This window comes from Brassica napus, chromosome A3, assembly GCF_020379485.1.
Source record: "Brassica napus cultivar Da-Ae chromosome A3, Da-Ae, whole genome shotgun sequence".
Lineage (NCBI taxonomy): Eukaryota > Viridiplantae > Streptophyta > Magnoliopsida > Brassicales > Brassicaceae > Brassica > Brassica napus.
This window is the reverse complement of record NC_063436.1, coordinates 22,863,394-22,884,019: the sequence shown is the minus strand read 5'-3', so window position 1 is coordinate 22,884,019 and position 20,626 is coordinate 22,863,394. Positions and strand designations below refer to the sequence as shown.

At 34.7% G+C, this 20,626-nt stretch overlaps 1 protein-coding gene across 1 annotated transcript; it reads left to right on the top strand.

The window, feature by feature from the left end:
* Window positions 1-13,518: 13,518 nt before the first annotated feature.
* On the top strand, window positions 13,519-20,208 carry LOC106442473 (ABC transporter G family member 42). The gene is made up of 22 exons (XM_048776773.1): window positions 13,519-14,434; window positions 14,555-14,678; window positions 14,840-14,913; window positions 15,001-15,085; window positions 15,168-15,327; window positions 15,404-15,480; window positions 15,558-15,611; window positions 15,727-15,817; window positions 15,904-16,487; window positions 16,573-16,886; window positions 16,958-17,118; window positions 17,198-17,301; window positions 17,377-17,530; window positions 17,619-17,785; window positions 17,876-18,184; window positions 18,266-18,556; window positions 18,637-18,720; window positions 18,786-18,919; window positions 18,984-19,211; window positions 19,290-19,461; window positions 19,532-19,786; window positions 19,857-20,208. The coding sequence occupies exons 1-22, from the start codon at window positions 14,157-14,159 to the stop codon at window positions 20,121-20,123; spliced, it is 4,167 nt and encodes a 1,388-aa protein (XP_048632730.1). The 5' UTR covers window positions 13,519-14,156; the 3' UTR covers window positions 20,124-20,208.
* Window positions 20,209-20,626: the final 418 nt, after the last annotated feature.

Here is a 20,626-nt window from a genome sequence, read left to right as displayed (position 1 = left end):
TAAACGGCTTCCTGTGCCTTGAAAACATCCTGAAAAATCGAGTGTCTCTCTCACAGTAATCTCTGGAATGTGTAGATCATTTTGACTTACATAATTTGATGTTTTTTCAGGAACAAACTCTGATAATAAGTGACCGTTGTAACTAACTTTTCCTGTAGTCTGTAATGTGGAAGGAACTCATATGATTTGTGAACAAAACATATGAGTCAGTGTTTGAATTATCAAAAACAAACCTTCAAAGAATGGTCGAGTCTTCCAGCTAGTGCAAGTAGCAGACTGGTTTTACCACAACTAGGAGGACCAAGCAACAAAGTCATTCTGCAAATAAACAAAAAACGTTTCTGTCTTTGTAAAGAAAGCCAAGATTAATGAATAATGAGGAACTTTTGTTTCAAGAATTTACCTTTTAGGCCTTATGATACCACTGACGCCATTCAAGATGCTTATACTTTTTTCTTTCTTTAAACACATGACTCTCTGTCACAAGACCACCGTTATGCATATAATTAATTACTAGATTTCCTAGATTAGGATGTTAACGTGGAAACTTAAAAAGGATACAATCTCACTTACAGATATTCTGCTTGCAATAGCATTCCAAAGAGTTGGGATGGGTTTTCCATAAACTACCTCACACTCTGCTTCCACAAAAAGATCACTGAACCTCACTTCAATCGTCGGTAACTCGAGACCAACCCTTCAAATATACATGAGATTAATATATAGACCAATAATATTTACATTTTCTTAGCATATAAACATGAAACAAGGAAAATAACCATGATAAAAAGCATAGTCTTGAACCTTGAAATGTAGAAGATTCGACTGGGCTTTGCTTGACTTTAACACGATCTCTCTCCTCGTTGGCTCTCTCTATCTCTCTTGATTCCACAGATACACTCTCGAATGTCTAGATCGCGACTCCTATCACTCGTGTGTTTGCGAAAGCTCAGAAGAAAGAGAAAGAAAGAAAGCGTAAGACACAAGCAAGTTTTAGAGTTCCCTGTCAATAGACTAGGTACATCTCCTTCAGGATCGGGACCTGGTAATCTACTATCTCTCTCAGTGTTTATGTGTTTACAGAAGATCAACTTTCTCTGCTAACAATGGAGATTCCTTTTTTGTTGCAGAGTAAAAATCGACTCAAGGAAGAAGGAGAAGGTTGTTACAAAACAACCTTATCCGTTAGCCTATAACGAGTAAGCTTTCTCCTTCTGGGCCCAACTTCATATCACCGAGGCCCATCTGTTGATCACTTCTGCTTTACTGAATTAGGCTGCAGTTCGGGCTTGAGCCCATACAGTATTGTCGAGCTGGATTACTCACCACTTTCTCACAATCTCCACCTTGGTGAGTGACTCCACCGACGACTGCTGATCTAATTCCCTCGGAAACATCAGCTCTGTCTTTCATATCCGACAAGCTGCTTCAATGACTTCCGATCTTCCCGATCCTGGTACTAGCTACGTTTTGTCCTCACTCCGAGCTAGACTTCTCTCTCCTCTAAAGATTCTGATTCCCTTCAGTTCTGTCTCTCTGACTTCCGAGACCTGTTTCGCCCTCCTCCGTCGTCTTCTCAGTTCCGAAGAACGACCGGCGACTTCCTTCTTATCAAGCTTCCAATACCTTCAGCCGAGTGAGACACCCGCTGAACTTCTCTACTGGTAAGGTTTTAGTCAACATATCTGCTGGATTGATTGACGTATGAATCTTTAGAACCTCTGCTACTCCATCTGCTATTATCTCCCGTATAAAGTTATACTTTACCGCCATGTGCTTTGACCTCTCTCTGTAGATAAAGTTCTTTGATAGATAGATCGCACTCTGAGAATCACAGTGTACCTCAATCTTTCCTGTGCTCAGCTTTAACTCTTCGCAGATGCCTTTTAACCATATACCTTCTCTGATTGCTTCAGATAAGGACATGTACTCAGCTTCAGTAGTTGACAACGCAATGATCTTGAGCAAAGATGATCTCCAGCTTACCGTATTTCCTCCTACGGTGAAGACGTAACCTGCAATTGACCTCCTCTTGTCCAAGTCCGCTGCGTAATCCGAGTCGCAGTATCCTCTGACTTCAAACTTCTCCTCCTTTGTGAAAGTTAAGTTCAAGTCTAATGCCCCTTTTATATATCGCATTATCCACTTGACTGCTAACCAGTGATCCTTTCCAGGTTTGCTCATAAACCGACACACCATTCCGACTGCGTAAGCGAGGTCTGGTCTAGAACCAACCATCGCGTACATTAGACTCCCTACTGCGCTGGTGTAAGGTATGTCCTCCATCCCTCTAGTCTGCTCTGCTTCGTTGTCTCTTGTTAGGGATTTTAGTTTGAACTGTGACCCGAGTGGTGTACTCACCGCTCTACATTCTTCCATCTCAAACGTCTTCAATACTTTCCTCAAGTAGTCATTCTGTGATAGAACTAGGGATGAGTTTTTCCTATCTCTTAGAATGTCCATTCCTAGTATTTTCCTCGCATGACCTAGATCCTTCATCTCGAATTCCGTGCTAAGCTGATCCTTTAGTTTCTGAATCTTGTCCATCTGCTTCGATGCTATCAACATGTCGTCAACGTAAATCAGTAGATAGACCATATCTTTCACTGCTGACCCCTTCAAGTAAACGCAAGGATCATACTCGCTCCTTCTATAATCCTGCTTCATCATGAAGTTATCAAATCTATGATTCCACTCTCTCGGGGATTGCTTGAGTCCGTAGAGTGACTTCTTAAGCAGACATACCATATCCTCCTTTCCCTTTAGGACGTAACCCTCTGGCTGCTCCATATAGATCCTCTCCTTAAGTATGCCGTGTAGAAAAGCTGTCTTTACATCAAGTTGTTCTAGCTCTAGGTCGTAATTGACTACCGCTGAGAGGAGTATTCGAATAGATACGTGTTTCACCACTGGTGCAAACACATCGTTGTAGTCTATTCCCTCTATTTGTGCATAACCTTTAGCCACCAGTCTCCCTTTGTATCTTGGTGGTTCAAGCCCTGGAATCTCAGGTTTCAACTTATAGATCCACTTACATCCAATGACCTTCTGATCCTTTGGTCTCTTTACATATTCCCATGTCTCATTCTTCTCAAGAGATGTCATTTCTTCATCTGAAGCTCCTATCCAGAGTCTCCAATCTTTGCTCTGTCTAGCTTCAGCATAGCTTCTCGGCTCCTCTAGCTCCAAGTCTTCGGCACTTGACAGTGCATATGCTAGATAATCTGCATCTTCAAATTTTGAGGGAGGTTTTATTGTTCTCCTCTCTCTGTCTCTTGCCAATAAGTAGTTGTCTAGCTCCTGCGTTTGTGGATCTTCTGTCTCAGAGTCAGTTTCTGATCTTGTTTCTTCTTCAGTAGTTTCATGAGTCTGTGATGGCTGTGTTTCAACAGCTCCACCTGAATTTGAACTTTCTCCTTCAAATTTCTCTAAGTTGCTGCTGAACGTGACTTTCTTCTTTGTTATCTTCGGCTCTACCTCCTTCTGTAGTGATTCTTGATCTTCCTCCTTCTTAAGGTCTTTGAAGAACCTCTCCTCGTTGAACACTACATCTTTAGAGATGACAACTTTCTCTTCTTCTAAGAGCCATACTCGATAACCCTTTGTTCCTTGTGCATATCCCAAGAAAATTCCTCTCGCAGCTCTGGGATTTATCTTTTCTTTCACTTGATGCACATATGCAATGCATCCAAAACTTCTCAGGTGTCCATACTCTGGATCACTCCCCATCCATCTTGCCTCAGGTACTTCGAACTTTATGGATGCGTTTGGTGACCTGTTGATTATGTACACTGCCGTCGAGGCCGCTTCAGCCCAGTAGCTCTCATCTAAACCTGTCTCGCTCAGCATAGCTCTCACTTTATCCATGATTGACCGATTCATTCTTTCTGACACACCGTTCTGTTGTGGGGTATATGGGCATGTCTTGTGGCGTTTGATTCCTGACTTCTTGCACAATGTATCCATCCTTTGGTTGCAGAACTCCAACCCGTTGTCTGTTCTAACACATTTTATGCTCTTTCCTGTCTGGTTTTCCACTAGCACCTTCCATTCTGCAAAACAATTGAACACTTCGTCTTTAGTTTTAAGGAAAAATATCCAAACCTTTTTAGAATAATCATCAGTTAGAGTTAGGAAGTAATGAGCCCCTGATAAGCTCTCTGTTGTTGTTGGAGATCCCCAAAGGTCTGTGTGAATGTAATCCAACACTCCTTTAGAGATATGCTTTGCCTTCGGGAATCTTTGCTTGTGTGATTTTCCCATTGCACAAGCTTCGCAGAATCCCAACTCTCCAATCTCTTCCTTCTTTACATATCCCTTTTTGGCTAACGTTTCCATCGATCTGTGGTTCATGTGAGCCAGTCTTGTGTGCCATCTTCTGGTGAGATCCACTGTTTCTTTTACCGAGTTCACTTCTGCCTTCCTGACGTTCCCTTGAAGGTAATACAACCCACTTGTATACTTCCCTGATAGAACCTTCTTATCTCCTTTGTAAAAGTGGATCATGAAGCCTTGTCCACTGTAGCGGCACCCTGATTGCTCTAGCTGCCCGTAGGAGATTAGGTTTCTACCCATCTCAGGAATGTATCTCACGTTGCTTAGCGTCACCATCGTTCCATCTAGATTGTCAATTGTTATCTTTCCCATGCCACGAACCATACAGTGAGTATTATTTCCCATCATGACTTTGTTGCCTTCAAACTCTTCAAAGTCTGATAATAGTTCCTTCCTGGGTGTGATGTGAAAAGTGCACCCCGAGTCCAACACCCACTCCTCTTGTGAGACTGTTAGACTTGCAGTGAGAGCAACTGGTCCAGGCAGGTTTGTGGCAACGTTTGCTGAGCTTTGTGATCGGTTGTTCTGTGGGAACTTCTTTCTCTCTGGACAATCCCTCTTCCAGTGACCTTCGCTTCCACAAACCCAACATGTCTTGTCTGTCTTGTTTGCAGTTCTTCCTCTGGATTTAGACCTGAAACTATTCTTCGACTTGTTGTGCCATGGTTTGTTTCCTCCTGACTCGTTTCTTGTTGTTGACCTTCCTCTAGATTCTGTGAATAGTCCTTCTGATGGTCTTCCCTTTGGAGTTATCCCTTTCTGTTTTAACTCCACCTCCTTTGAGTAAGCCGCTGTCATCACTTCATTTACAGTTAGCGTATCTTTTCCTGTCCCGTACTGTAATGTGTGCACTAGCGGTTCGAAAGCTGATGGTAGTCCTGATAGCAGTTGAATTGCTTGATCCTCATCTGAGATGTCAATCTTAATGCTCGCTAGATCCGCAACAAGCTTCAAGAACTGGTCAAAATTTTCTTCCATAGGCTTCTCTTCCTCCATCTTGAAGCATGAGAACTTCTTCTTCAAGTATATCCTATTTGGTAGTGACTTGGTCTGGTAGTCTCTTTCTAGTGCTCTCCACATACCAAGAGCTGTTGGTTCATTCATGATCTTCCTCAAGATCACATCGCTCAGGCAGATGCTGAGCAGGCTACGAACTCGCAAATCCTTCTCTGCCCTCTTAGGTTCTTTCTTGATCTCCTCATCGTCTTCCTGTTTCTCTTCTTTAGGTGTAGACGAATCCTCCTCCTTTAACACTGACAGCAGACCCTGAATCTCGAGCTGTGCTTGCATCTTGAACTTCCAAAGTCCAAAATCTCCTTTTCCATCAAACTTTTCGATCTCAAATTTTCCCCGCGTTGGATCCATCTTGACTTCTGTGGACTTCCTGGTCTCCTGTTACCTGCAGATAACAAGAAGAAACACTCCCACAGCAAACCACGAACAGATCACAGTGACTACGCTTTATTATTATATTGAAAAATTCAAGTTTGAATTAGAGACTTCCTTTATCGCAAACGATCTTGTGATTCTCGATCAAGACTTGTTTCGATCTTGATCTCACTGATGTCGATCACGTTTCCCTTCACCTTCCCGATCTCAGATCTCCTCGGATCTTCTTCTTTCTCGCTCTCACCGAGCTCTGATACCAATTGTAGAAGATTCGACTGGGCTTTGCTTGACTTTAACACGATCTCTCTCCTCGTTGGCTCTCTCTATCTCTCTTGATTCCACAGATACACTCTCGAATGTCTAGATCGCGACTCCTATCACTCGTGTGTTTGCGAAAGCTCAGAAGAAAGAGAAAGAAAGAAAGCGTAAGACACAAGCAAGTTTTAGAGTTCCCTGTCAATAGACTAGGTACATCTCCTTCAGGATCGGGACCTGGTAATCTACTATCTCTCTCAGTGTTTATGTGTTTACAGAAGATCAACTTTCTCTGCTAACAATGGAGATTCCTTTTTTGTTGCAGAGTAAAAATCGACTCAAGGAAGAAGGAGAAGGTTGTTACAAAACAACCTTATCCGTTAGCCTATAACGAGTAAGCTTTCTCCTTCTGGGCCCAACTTCATATCACCGAGGCCCATCTGTTGATCACTTCTGCTTTACTGAATTAGGCTGCAGTTCGGGCTTGAGCCCATACAGTATTGTCGAGCTGGATTACTCACCACTTTCTCACATGAAACTTACTCATCGATTCTGTTCTTGATTTTCTGCAATAACCTGAGATTATCATCCTCAACATGTCTAATGAGATCATCGATAAAGAGATGTCTATCAAGATCCTCAAGTTTAGAAACATCCATGACTCGCCTCTCGTTTCTCTTCCCTTGTTCATCTCTATTCCAGAACAGAGCAGTAGTGATCCTCTCAAACGTGGGTAATCTCTCAATAGCAGCCCATTGAGAGCGAACCTCCTCATCACCAACATTACCATTTTCATCTCCAGCTATTTGAGGCGTTGTCATTATTTGAAACAAGATTGCCAAAAATATTCTACATTACAGAAGAAGTTATATAGAGATATGATCACAAACAGAGGCGGATCCACGTTAGGAGGGGTGACACACATAAATAATATATTCTGCATTTGAGGCTTAAAACATATACACAACTACGTACCGGCAAAACAAAAAAATTGAATTCCTTAATATTAATAGTATGTATGAACACTACATTTTTTTGGTTAAAAATGTAAACACCATCTCCTACTATTCTTGGATGCCACGAGATGCTGAAGAGAGTAAATTTATATTTGCTAGACTTTGACCCGCGCGAATGTATTTTTTCAAAAATATGTTCATATTTGTTTTTCATGTCAATAATATTAGGGCTGGAGAAAATACCCGAATTTTAAGAACTGAACCGATCCCAATCCGAAAAAGTAGTATCAAACTCGAACCAAAATTAATTAAATATCCGAATAATTCAAAATTTTGGTTTTTGGAGAACCGAATACGATCTAAACCGAAATATTTCAGATACCCGAATGTATATGAAATAGATTTATATACTTATATATTAATTATTTTTAGATTTAATGTATATAAAAACATCTAGAATATATATGATACTTTTAAGATGGTTTAAATAGTTGAAAATATATACGAATAGTTAATAGTAAATATCTTAAACAGTAAAACTATACTTAAAACACCAAAAATATTTAAAATAATTATTGATTTTCTATCCAAATATTTGAACTAAACTAATGTATATGTTAAGTTTAGGTATTTTGACATATGTTATTCAAATTAATATTTAATATATTATTTTGTTAATAGTTTGAGAAATTTAAAGTATATAATAAATTTTAAATTTTTTAAAGTAATTTCAATGGGTTATCTGAACTCGAACTGAACCCGTAAAAATCTGAAGCGAACCCGAACTGAAATTTTGAAATATTTGAATGGGGCTGAAATCTTTGACCCCAGAAACGGAAACCTAAACAAACCTGAACCGAAGCCGATTAGGTACCAGATAGATAGTTTCTCATAATATAATGGACTTCTAATTTTTCTTAGAAATATAAAACTCATTACTTTTTTTTCTTAATATACTATCATCTATGTTTCCAAACAAACTTCTTTTTAAAAACTGCAATCTATTTTCCCAAACAAACCTATTTCTAAAGCTGTAATCCATATTTTATTATCCATGTTACCAAACAAACCTAATTTGTACTTGAGTTTTAAACTTTTAATAAAATAAATTTGTATTTGAGTTTTAATAAGATAGATAGATAGCCACAATAAGCTAAAATATTTATGTTTACAATATAACTTGAATCTTGTCCATACAGCACCATCGATATGCCATATTCACCTTCCTTATATCAAGATGAGCTAGTCATTGTTTCGTCCTATCCTCCTATACATTAAAAGAGAAGTCACTTTAGTGATTTTTGCTGACATGACATTAATATAGAGCTTCTCAGAAAAATTATTATAATTCTATTGGTCAATTTTTTTGAATTTTATTTTTCATTTATTTTAATCAATCTCTTATGTAGACAAGCCCAAAACTATTGTCGAATTCGTTAAGCCCATATATAGCTAGAGGATAATAATTATCGATTTAGTTTAGCCTTGGGCAAGATTTAGAAGTAAGACAAATATTAAAAACTTTCCTTATTATTCAAACAGTAAACTTGCGCATGTTGATATCATATTAATTACATTTGCTTTGTAAATATTTCAATGTTTCTAATTAGTAGGGCTGGGTGTTCGGGTTCGGATCGGGTATTTTGAATTTTCGAGTATTTCGGTATAGAGGTGTAGAACCCGTTCGGGTATTTTTGTACTTCGGGTCGGGTTCGGGTATTTTTAGTTCAGATTCGGTTATTTCAAATCGGGTTCGGATATTTAGATTTTGAAAAAAAATTAAAATTTTCATTTATCAAGTTTCTTATATTTAAAAATATTACTTTCAGTTAACTAATTTTTTATTTTTAATAGATTGAATGCATAATAGATTTGGACATAAAAATATAAAACTGAAAAAACATTAATTTAGGTATTTTTAAAAAAAAATTGGATGTAACTTTTTGTTAATTTTTTAAATAAAAAACTTGACATGCATTTTCGGATCAGGTTCGGTTGCCACTTCGGATATCGGGTAAAGTGCCCACCCCTACTAATTAGGTTGTTTGTTTTTAATAACTTACCTTTCTAATATGGATTACTTGCGCAAATTGAAATCATTAAATATGCAAATAACTTATTGACAAAATTTGTTTTTAATAACTTACCTTTCTAATATGGATTACTTGCGCAAGTTGAAATCATTGAATATGCAAATCACTTATTCACAATATGGATTAATTGCGCAAGTTGAAATCATTAAATATTATCGATTTAGCTTACCCTTGGGCAAGATTTAGAATTAAGACAAATATTAAAAACTTTCCTTATTATTCAAATGGTAAACTTGCGCATGTTGATATCATATTTATTACATTGCTTACAAAATATTTTAATGTTTCTAATTAGGTTGTTTGTTTTCAATAACTTACCTTTCTTGACAAATGGTAAAATCATATCATATGCAAATCATTTTTTGACAATACACATTTAATATCTTTCTTTAAACGATTTCATTATTTATTGTACAAAATATTGTGCGTCATTAATATGAGAAATAAATCGATCGTATATATATAGGAGACACCCAAGGTCTTAAATTACAAACATTCTCTTTTCATTCTTTAAAGTATTATTCACAAATCTCTCCTCTCATACTATTAAAATATTACGATGATGTTTATGTGCTAAGAAAAATGTATTTAGACGCAAATGCTCCTCATCATTTAGTAATACTATCTTATATCATTTTTTTGTTGAATATACTATCTTATAAGTAAGCTAGCATTATGCATTTTTCATTTAATTCATGAGGTCATTTTCATAGCAGTTAAAAAACCTAAAAAATTAATAATCGAACCAGCTACCTTTTTTTATTAGATCGGATATTAGTTCCACCAATAATCGTGGTCAACTTACCAACATGGTGCATATATGTCAAATTGACAAATCTATGTTTAAGTAACCCAACCTGTAAGGGATTTAGATTTTTTTGTGAATCTCGTGGACTGATCTATCGCAGATTGGGGTTCATAGGTGAAGTTTCAAGAAATTGTTATAATTTGATTGGTCGATTGTTTTAAATTTTTATTTATTTAATTTAGAACTAAAAATTTAAAATAAGTCTAAAATCATTTAACATCACTTGCCATATAATCTAACGAATATTACAAATAACAATTTATGGAAACTAATTCTCGAAATTATAGGAAGATTAATAACGTTTTATTTATTACTTTTAATATTTATAAACTATAAAATACAATGAACGAAATTTTATATAAGATAATTATAATAGTTTTATACTCTACTTGATGAATTGTGTTCGAATATAATTATATAATAACTATTTTAAATATTACAAAATCCAAAAATGTTTATTAATATTATTTTTAAATTATTTATCGTTGTTTAAAGAATAAATTTATCATAATTTGAAAATAATTTATAAAATGCTTACAAAATGCAAGGCAAAGTTGCACTTTCAAGAGTTAAGTCGAGATCTGGATTAAAAATCTTAATAACTGGTAAAGAAGGGAAGCCGGAGACAAAAATATTGAATGTTATCTACAAACAAGTTTTTCAGAATATTTCGTAGTCACGGTACGTAATTTTAATCTACATTTTTTTCAAATACAAATTTTAAAATAAATAAATTGTTGCAATTATTTATTTTTTGTATTTGCTAGATGGGTTGTGATGAGTTAGGAGATCGATGACGATATGTCAATTTAATATTATTTCATGTTCAATAAAATTTAGAAATTTATAAATCTATCAAATAATGTTAACCCGTCAAATTGCTTACAAAATTTATTTAATTTTTTGCAAGTTTCTAATTGAATTTGCTTTCTTTATCGAGAAATGTACTTTATAATTTAAATTATTTATGGATAATATTTTGATTTTTATTATATTTTCTTTTAATATGTCTACATAAATGTGTGTTTATTATTTATGGAAAAATAATATTATTCACCTAAAATAAAGAATTATGAAACATATACAATACAATTCTAATTAATGATAATATAAAATCTGTTACTTCTAAAACTATACACTATTTATTTCATTTTTTGAATGAAAGTATCTTCGTAAAGACACAAAATATTTTGTGACGTTGCAATTATACATACACACAATATCTGTCTTTTCATACTGACGTTACTGTGTTCCCTCTCGTGAGATACGGGCCGAAAGAGAACACAGGGTGCGGACCAATCATGTTCTTATGTCCGGACCGGTCACCTAGTATCCATAACAAACCAAGTCATATTCACCTTCTTTATGGCAAGATAAGCTAGTCATTATTTCACCCTATATCCATAACAAACCAAAAAAATCACAAAAGACAACATTTCTTCAAAAAAAAACAATTAAAACTTTCCATGTTTATTTTCAAAAAAAAAAAACTTTCCATGTTTATTTAGAGAAAAATGGTAAAATATTTACTTTGATATTTTCATAACCTGAGTTTAAAATTTATTTGCGTAGCCACAGCCTCATTCTAGCTTCCTCCTCCTATGAATAATCTGCAAATAGAAAAACTTCATGCTGAACAATACATAAAGAATAAGAGAGTATTACTTTGAGAAGCAGAGAAAGAACAAAATAGCTATCTGAAAATTATATAGAAGAGACAGTTTGAATGTGTGTCATGACAGTAAAAATCGTGGAATTAACTTTATAATTGGCTCAGATTTTTAACCATTGTGTCAGCCAATTAATTAGCTTTTTTTTTTTTGAAAAACATTTTCCACATGTCAGTATATTAGTTTGAGAAGCAGGGGAAAATATGTTTGAAAAAAGTTTATAATAAAGCAATATTGATTACCCTCAAAACTAAAAAAAAAATGATAAAGAGATGAAACCATTGACAATAAGAGAGAGCAAATAAAGAAAAAATAGTTATTTGAAGATTATATAGAAGAGACAGTAAAAATATTGGAATTCTTTGTGGTAAGAGGCAATTAATTTTTTACAGTTAATTAACTTTGTAATTGGCTCAGATTTTTAATTTTTTTTTGTAACAACAAGATACAAATGACCATATATCGTATGAATATGAAGTTTCATTTACTAGACATTCATATTATATATTAATATAGTTTAAAATTAAACTATATAACATAGGAAAATACTTAAATATGATAATTTCTAAATTTGTATTGAATAAGTATTGAAACCTTAATATTTTTAATTTTAAAATTTGCATTCAAAAAATCGCACATTAAAAATTTTGTGTTATCATATGAGTATGAATTCTCAATAATAAATATTTATATTAAAATATTTATATTAAAATATACTATATATATATGTCCATGTCATTGAAATTTAGTTATATACCATATAAAATAAATAAAATAATTGTTTGATTAATTTACCAAAAATTATCGTAAATAAACAAGATATATTATTTTGATTTATGTCTTTACTCTAATTTAATTATATACATAATACATAAATGAATATAAATAAATAATAATAGATAAAAATTAGTTTTATATATAACATTCATCTCGCGCAATTGCGCGGATCTTAAACTAGTTATTAATATATAGAAGTTTATTTGTAAAAGCTCTGTTGTTGGTATATCATACATACTAGATGTTTTGCCCGCACATGCGGGCTTAATCGTTTTACAAATATATATTAGTTTATATTTTATTAATTCAAAAATCAGCATGATAACTTATTATTTATGTTTTCAAAAAAAAAAAAATCAAACATCAAATTATATATATATGACGTAAATTTAAATAAAATATATATGTTTATTATTGTGCTAAAATTTTAAAAGAAAACATTCACATATTAAAAATATTTTAGTAAATATATTTATAAAAATTTAGTTGACTAATATTTAATTATAAATTGTTTATTTGTTATTTCTAACTTTTATAATTGAAAAAAAAAATTTAAGATAACAACACAATATATAAGAATTATCTTTTTTTTTTTAAAAAATAGTATTATTAATAAAAATTCGTTTTTAATTATATTTATTACTGAAAAAATATGTTTTAAGATAATAACAACACAATGTAAAATTTATCTTTTTGAAAAAAAAAATATTATAAATAAAAATTCGTTTTAGTTGACTAGTATTTAATTATAAATTGTTTATTTGTTATTTCTAACTTTTATAATTGAAAAAAAATTTAAGATAACAACACAATATATAAGAATTATCTTATTTTTTAAAAAAATTAGTATTATTAATAAAAATTCGTTTTTAATTATATTTATAGCTGAAAAATATGTTTTAAGATAACAACACAATGTAAAATTTATCTTTTTGAAAAAAAATAATATTATAAATAAAAATTCGTTTTTGATTATATAGTTAATTATAGATAAATTCATTAAGGGTAATATAGATATTAACCGCTCTAACTTTAACGTGAGAACTCCGTTGCTAAAATTTACTTTGCAAATAATAGTATAGATTATTAATACTATATATAGAAGTCCTTTTGTATATTTCATAAATATCACAAAATCATATCCTACACGTTTAGCAAATCAAACAATTATATATTATTCTCACCATTACACGTCTCACATGTTTGCGGAATCAAGCAGCCCGGAGGATCCGTCGTTATATTTATTCTTACGTAGTCAACCAATTAACACGGTTCCATCTCTTATTCGACAGGCTGTGTGGCATGGCAATATCATAGATATCTTCTGGCCAGAAGCAACTCTTTTGTTATATATTATTATCCTATTTATGGAGTTTGATATGTTGTACCCTTGAAGATCGTTTTCTCCCAAAATAGTTGGGTTGAATATGATTTAGTGTCTGACATGCCATGTTCCACTTTCCATGTAATTTGGCAGTTGAATTTTCAACTGCTCTTCAAATCAAACCCGATTCTTGGTAAACTATATCTTGTTTTGAAGCAGACAAGAACTACACAAAATAGGTACTTACTTTCAACTATAAGTAGTAAGAACCCTCGTTGATTCCAGCCGCAATCATTGAATCTTTTCTCCAAATCATAGAGAATCTCTTCAAACACTGCACCATTTTTTTAATAATTTTTTCAACGCTCACCCAATTTTTTTAATTCATTTGTTTTCTTGTTTTGTTCAGAGTTGATCCATGCTTGTGGGGCTTCGCATTAAGACCTATAACTTCGTGAAGCCCCCACTTGGGTCGTGAATCTTGTGATCATATCTCTATATAACTTCTTCTGTAACGTAGAATATTTTTGGGAATATTTTTCTCCAATAATGACAAAGCCTCAAATAGCTGGAGATGAAAATGGTAATGTTGGTGATGAGGAGGTTCGCTCTCAGTGGGCTGCTATTGAGAGATTACCAACGTTTGGAAGGATCACTACTGCCCTGTTCTGGAACAGAGATGAACAAGGAAGAAGAAACGAGAGACGAGTCATGGATGTTTCTAAACTTGAGGATCTTGATAGACATCTCTTTATTGATGAGCTCATTAGACATGTTGAGGATGATAACCTCAGGTTATTGCAGAAAATCAAAAACAGAATCGATGAGTAAGTTTCAAGGTTCAAGACAATGTTTTTTATTATGGTTATGTTCCTTGTTTCATGTTTATATGTTAAGAAAATGTAAATATTATTTGTCTCTATATTAATCTCATGTATATTTTGTAGGGTTGGTCTCGAGCTACCGACGATTGAAGTGAGGTTCAGTGATCTTTTTGTGGAAGCGGAGTGTGAGGTAGTTTATGGAAAGCCCATCCCAACTCTTTGGAATGCTATTGCAAGCAGAATATCTGTAAGTGAGATTGTATCCTTTTTTTTTTAATATATATATATATATATTTTTTTTTTTGAATATCTGTAAGTGAGATTGTATCCTTTTTAATTTCCACGTTAACATCCTAATGTTGGACTTCTTGTAATTAATTATATGCATAATGGTGATTTTTGTGACAGAGAGTCATATGTTTAAAGAAAGAAAAAAACATAAGCATCTTGAATGGCGTCAGTGGTATCGTAAGGCCTAAAAGGTAGATTCTTGCAACAACACTTCCCATTAATTTTTGCTTTCTTTACAAAGACAGAAACGTTTTGGTTTTGTTTTTGTTTGTTTGCAGAATGACTTTGTTGCTTGGTCCTCCTAGTTGTGGTAAAACCACTCTGCTACTTGCACTAGCTGGAAGACTCGACCATTCTTTGAAGGTTTGTTTTTGTTAATTCAATCATTAAAACAATGAATGAGTTGTTTTGTTCACAAATCAAATGAGTTGCTTCCACCTTACAGACTACAGGAGACGTTAGTTACAATGGTCACTTATTATCAGAGTTTGTTCCTGAGAAAACATCAAATTATGTAAGTCAAAATGATCTACACATTCCAGATATTACTGTGAGAGAGACACTCGATTTTTCAGGATGTTTTCAAGGCACAGGAAGCCGTTTAGGTGAGGATAACAATTATTCTTGTGTTTCTTTTTTTTGCTGAGTTCTTGTTGCATTAAACTTCTGTGATATTAACAGAAACTATGAAAGAGATTAGTAGAAGGGAGAAACTGAAAGGAATAGTTCCAGATCCTGATATAGATGCATACATGAAGGTAAAAATCTATAGTGCTTTAATAAGAATATAATAAGTAAATCCAGTTAGAAATAATAAAAATCTAAATCATGACAGGCAGCTTCTATTGAAGGTTCAAAGACTAATCTGCAAACTGATTATATCCTAAAGGTATGGTACTTTTAGAGGTGTTTTCTCTTCAGAAGTTATTTATTATTTTTTTTTTTTTGAAACACTATCAGAAGTTATTTATGCGCTTATGCATCTGTTTTATTATTACTATCAGATCCTAGGGCTCAGTCTCTGTGCAGATACACGCGTTGGAGATACTTCAAGACCAGGAATATCTGGTGGTCAAAAGAGAAGATTAACTACAGGTAACTTAAGCATTCACATGCACATTGGTTCTAATGTCTTTTCAAGACAAAATTCATATTTTGATATGTATCATTTATTACTGCAGGTGAGACGATCGTAGGTCCAATCAAAACTTTGTTCATGGATGAAATATCCAATGGTTTGGACAGCTCAACAACGTTCCAGATTGTATCTTGTCTCCGACATTATGCACTTCTGTCTGAAGGAACAATAATGGTTTCACTGCTTCAGCCTGCACCAGAAACGTTTGAGCTTTTCGACGATGTGATTCTTATGGGAGAAGGAAAGATAATCTACATTGGTCCAAGGGATCATATTTGTAGATTCTTTGAGGATTGTGGATTTAAATGTCCAACTAGAAAATCTGTTGCTGAATTTCTTCAGGAGGTTATCTCAAGAAAAGATCAAGAACAGTATTGGTGTCACATAGACAAACCATATTCTTATGTGTCCATTGACTCATTTATTGAGAGGTTCAAAAAGTCTGAGCTTGGGTTACAACAACAAGAAGAACTCTCCAAGACACTTGAAAAGTCTCAGGCTCAGAAAGATGCTTTATGCTCAAGAAAATACTCACTTAGCAACTGGGAGATGTTAAAAGCTTGCTCAAGGAGAGAGTTTCTTCTGATGAAACGAAACTCTTTTGTTTATGTATTCAAGTCTGGACTCGTAAGTTCTTGTATTTTTTTTACCAGAAAATCTATACTTGTTTTAACCATTACATGCTTAAACCTTTTTTACCCTTTTAATGCAGTTGATTTGCATTGGATCTATTACAATGACCGTTTATCTAAGGACTGGGTCTAAAAGAGATCTAGTGCATGCTAATTATCTAATGGGTTCTTTGTTCTTTTCAATCTTTAAAATGCTTGCTGATGGACTTCCAGAACTCACACTTACAATCTCAAGGCTTTCAGTGTTCTACAAGCAGAAAGAGTTGTACTTTTATCCTGCTTGGGCTTATGCACTTCCTTCAGCTATTTTAAAGATACCCATTTCATTTCTTGAAGCGTTTCTCTGGACCTCGTTGACATATTATGTCATTGGTTATAGTCCTGATATTGGCAGGTAACAACATTCACAACATGTTTTGTACAATTCAAGAAATTTATCTGCTAATTCAATTTTATTTTCTTCAGGTTTTTTCGCCAGTTCCTGATCTTCTTTGCTTTACACCTTTCATGTATATCGATGTTCCGTGCTATAGCTGCCACCTTTCGAGATTTCGTTCTTGCCACAACAGTTGGAACAGTCTCTGTACTGCTTCTCTCATTATTTGGAGGATTCGTCCTTCGGAAACGTAAGTCTTGTTACTTGGAACACAAGTTTCATAATAAGTTTTTGGAGGATTCATTGTAGTTTGTTCTGCTATGTTTCAGCGTCCATGCCTGCTTGGCTTCAGTGGGGTTTTTGGTTGTCTCCGTTGTCATATGCTGAGATTGGTCTAACCACAAATGAATTTTTCTCTACACGGTGGAGTCAGGTAACCAATTCCTTAGAAAACTTTCACAATTTTCTAACTAATTATTGATTTGCATCATCTATTTGTTACCATTAGGCAACATCTGGAAACAGAACGTTAGGGGAAGAAGTTCTTGATGCTCGAGGTCTGAACTTTGGTGATCAATCTTACTGGAGTGTATTTGGTGCTTTAATTGGCTTCGCATTCTTCTTCAATATTGTATTTGTACTGGCTTTGACATTTCTAAAGAGTAAGTTCACAAAACATCTTTTATATAATATATGAGTGATAGAAGTTAGTATACGCATATGAGGACTGATCTTTTCCTTAAATTTCAGCTTCAAATAGGTCTCGTGCGATTGTGTCTGGTGATGATAACACTCAAAGTTCAGGAAACCATACTAAGTCTAGTTCTAAAGTTGCTTCCCAGTCCAAAAATGCATTACCATTCAAGTCCTTAACTTTCACATTTCAAGACGTCTGTTATTTTGTCCAAACTCCTCAGGTAAACTGAGTATCTAAAACTTCTTTGAACCTTTTAAACAAAAGACACGAGTTAAAAATGTTTGGTGGTGTCTCTTGTTTCTGTTGAAAGGGCAAGAAGGTGCAGCTCCTCTCTAACGTTACAGGCGCATTCAAGCCTGGTGTTCTCACTGCTCTAATGGGTGTGAGTGGTGCTGGTAAAACGACTCTGATGGATGTTCTTTCTGGAAGGAAAAGCCACGGTGACATTGAAGGAGAGATCCAAGTAGGTGGCTACCGTAAGGTGCAAGAAACATTTGCAAGGGTTTCAGGTTACTGTGAGCAGTTTGATATTCACTCTCCCAATTTAACCATAGAGGAGTCCTTGGAATACTCTGCTTGGCTTCGACTTCCTTCTAGCATCAACTCTGAAACAAAAAGGGTAAGCCATTATTTGAAAACAAAAATTATTATATCCTTTTAGCTCTCACTTGTCTGAGAATTTTCTTGATTTTTCTTATAGGCAATAGTCAGAGAAGTTCTTGAGACGATAGAGCTGGAGGAGATTAAAGATTCCCTAGTAGGACTTCCGGGAGTTAGCGGGTTAACAACAGAACAACGCAAGAGACTGACAATAGCTGTGGAGCTTGTTGCCAATCCTTCAATCATATTCATGGATGAACCAACCACTGGATTAGATGCAAGAGCTGCTGCAATTGTAATGAGAGCTGTGAAGAATATCACAGAGACTGGTAGAACTGTTGTTTGCACCATTCACCAACCGGGAACTGATATCTTTGAAGCTTTTGATGAGGTAACGATCTTGAGAATAATACACATTCCCATTTTAAAAGGCTCTTTTCTAAGAGTACATTATGTGACATTCAACTGCAGCTGGTTTTGATGAAAAATGGAGGAAGGATTATCTATCATGGACCTCTTGGACAACATTCAAGCAATGTTATTGAATACTTTATGGTAAGTTCCACAAGATAATACTAAAACTGTTTTTTCATTATTTACAATAGTATTTTTAACTACAGAGGATTCCTGGAGTTCCGAAAATGAAAGAGAACACTAATCCAGCCACTTGGTTACTAGACATTACTTCTAGATCATCAGAAGACAAACTTGGTGTTGATTTGGCCCAAATCTACAAGGAATCTTCTTTGTTTAAGTAAGTCTATCAACACTTAGAATGTTGTTTCCTTGAAACTTGCTTACCTTTGTTTTGTTTTAAGGGAGAACAACATAGTAATAGAGCAAATGAGAGGTACATCTTCAGGAACAGAAGAACTAACCTCCTCGACGCGATATGCTCAAACGGGTTGGGGACAGTTCAAGGCATGCCTATGGAAACAACACCTCTCTTATTGGAGAAACCCTTCCTACAATCTCACTCGCATCCTCTTCATGTGTCTTACCTCTTTGATCTGTGGCGTTTTGTTCTGGCAAAAGGCTAATAAAATGTTAGTCTCTTCCCTCTCTTCCTTTCTTTTAAGTTTTGTTGTCTCTCAAACTTTGTGTTTACCTTTCTTCTTTGGCAGAAACACTCAACAAGATCTTTTCAATGTATTGGGCTCAATGTACACGGTGGTTCTTTTCACTGGAATGAACAATTGCTCTACAGTGTTATTCTGCATTGCAACCGAAAGAAATGTCTTCTACCGCGAAAGATTTGCTCAAATGTACACCTCATGGGCGTACTCCCTTGCACAGGTTAACACATTTTCCTCAAATCAAATCCATACAGAGAGTAATAGATATACTGAAGCCTAAACTTTTATAGGTGTTGGTTGAGATTCCATACTCATTAGTCCAGTCTATATTATGTGTGGTAATCTTGTATCCTATGGTTGGCTATTACTTCTCGGTGTACAAAGTGTTCTGGAGCTTCTACGCAGTCTTCTGCACGTTGCTCATTTACAACTACTTTGGCATGCTTTTAGTCGTCATCACCCCAAACATTCACGTTGCTTTTACTCTCCGTTCGGGCTTTTACTCAATGGTCAATCTCTTCGCTGGTTATGTCATTCCAAAACCTGTAAGTACCTCTGACCAATATAAAGATAAAAAGATACAAATGCATGAGAGTTTTGTTGATTGATATGCAGAGCATTCCGAAATGGTGGATATGGATGTATTACTTGAGCCCTACGTCATGGGTTTTGAATGGATTGCTCACATCTCAGTATGGAGATATGGAAAAAGAGATAGTAGCATTTGGAGAGAAGAAGAAGGTTTCAGATTTCTTGGAAGACTATTTTGGTTTCAGACATGATTCTTTGGTTCTTGTAGCTATCGTTCTCATTGCCTTCCCCATTCTCTTGGCTTCTCTTTTCGCATTCTTCATCGGTAAACTCAATTTCCAAAAGAAGTGATTTACTCTAAATGTTTCGTTGGTAGGTTAAGTAATGTTTTGGAATTTAGAAAATAAATAAGTTAAAGCTTTCTTAATCTGTTATACTTGTGCCTAAGAGAACCAACGGTTGAATGTGTGACATTCAAAGAGAAAAGTGACTCACATGACAAAAAAGAAAAAGAACTTTGAATGGAGTATGAGAAACATCATTGCCTGCACAATCATATATACAGAGCAATGATTTATTGTAGGCTTCCGTTGGCAAATGCAGTTCACAGGTTCAGTATGAAGAAGAGTGTATTGGCATTTAGAAAACTCAGGTTCAGTAGATTTAGTGAACAAAACGTTTTTGGAATCCTTTGGTAATGGTACACAATCATATTTCAAAATGGAGAGAAGAGACTTACATGTCCCTAGCTTTTTGCCAAAAGAGAAGGCCATATAACGTAGAGTTGAGGAACATGAAGACTAGGTGAGTAAAGAAGGGTTTCTCCAATACGAGCAATGTTGTTTCCAAAGGCA

Bases quoted from the DNA above. Each gene is read 5' to 3' on its own strand.
- LOC106442473 (XM_048776773.1), top strand. From the start codon at position 14,157: ATGACAAAGCCTCAAATAGCTGGAGATGAAAATGGTAATGTTGGTGAT. The intron at 18,557-18,636 runs GTAACGATCTTG...ATTCAACTGCAG, and splicing joins TCTTTGAAGCTTTTGATGAG to CTGGTTTTGATGAAAAATGG. The intron at 19,787-19,856 runs GTAAGTACCTCT...ATTGATATGCAG, and splicing joins GTTATGTCATTCCAAAACCT to AGCATTCCGAAATGGTGGAT.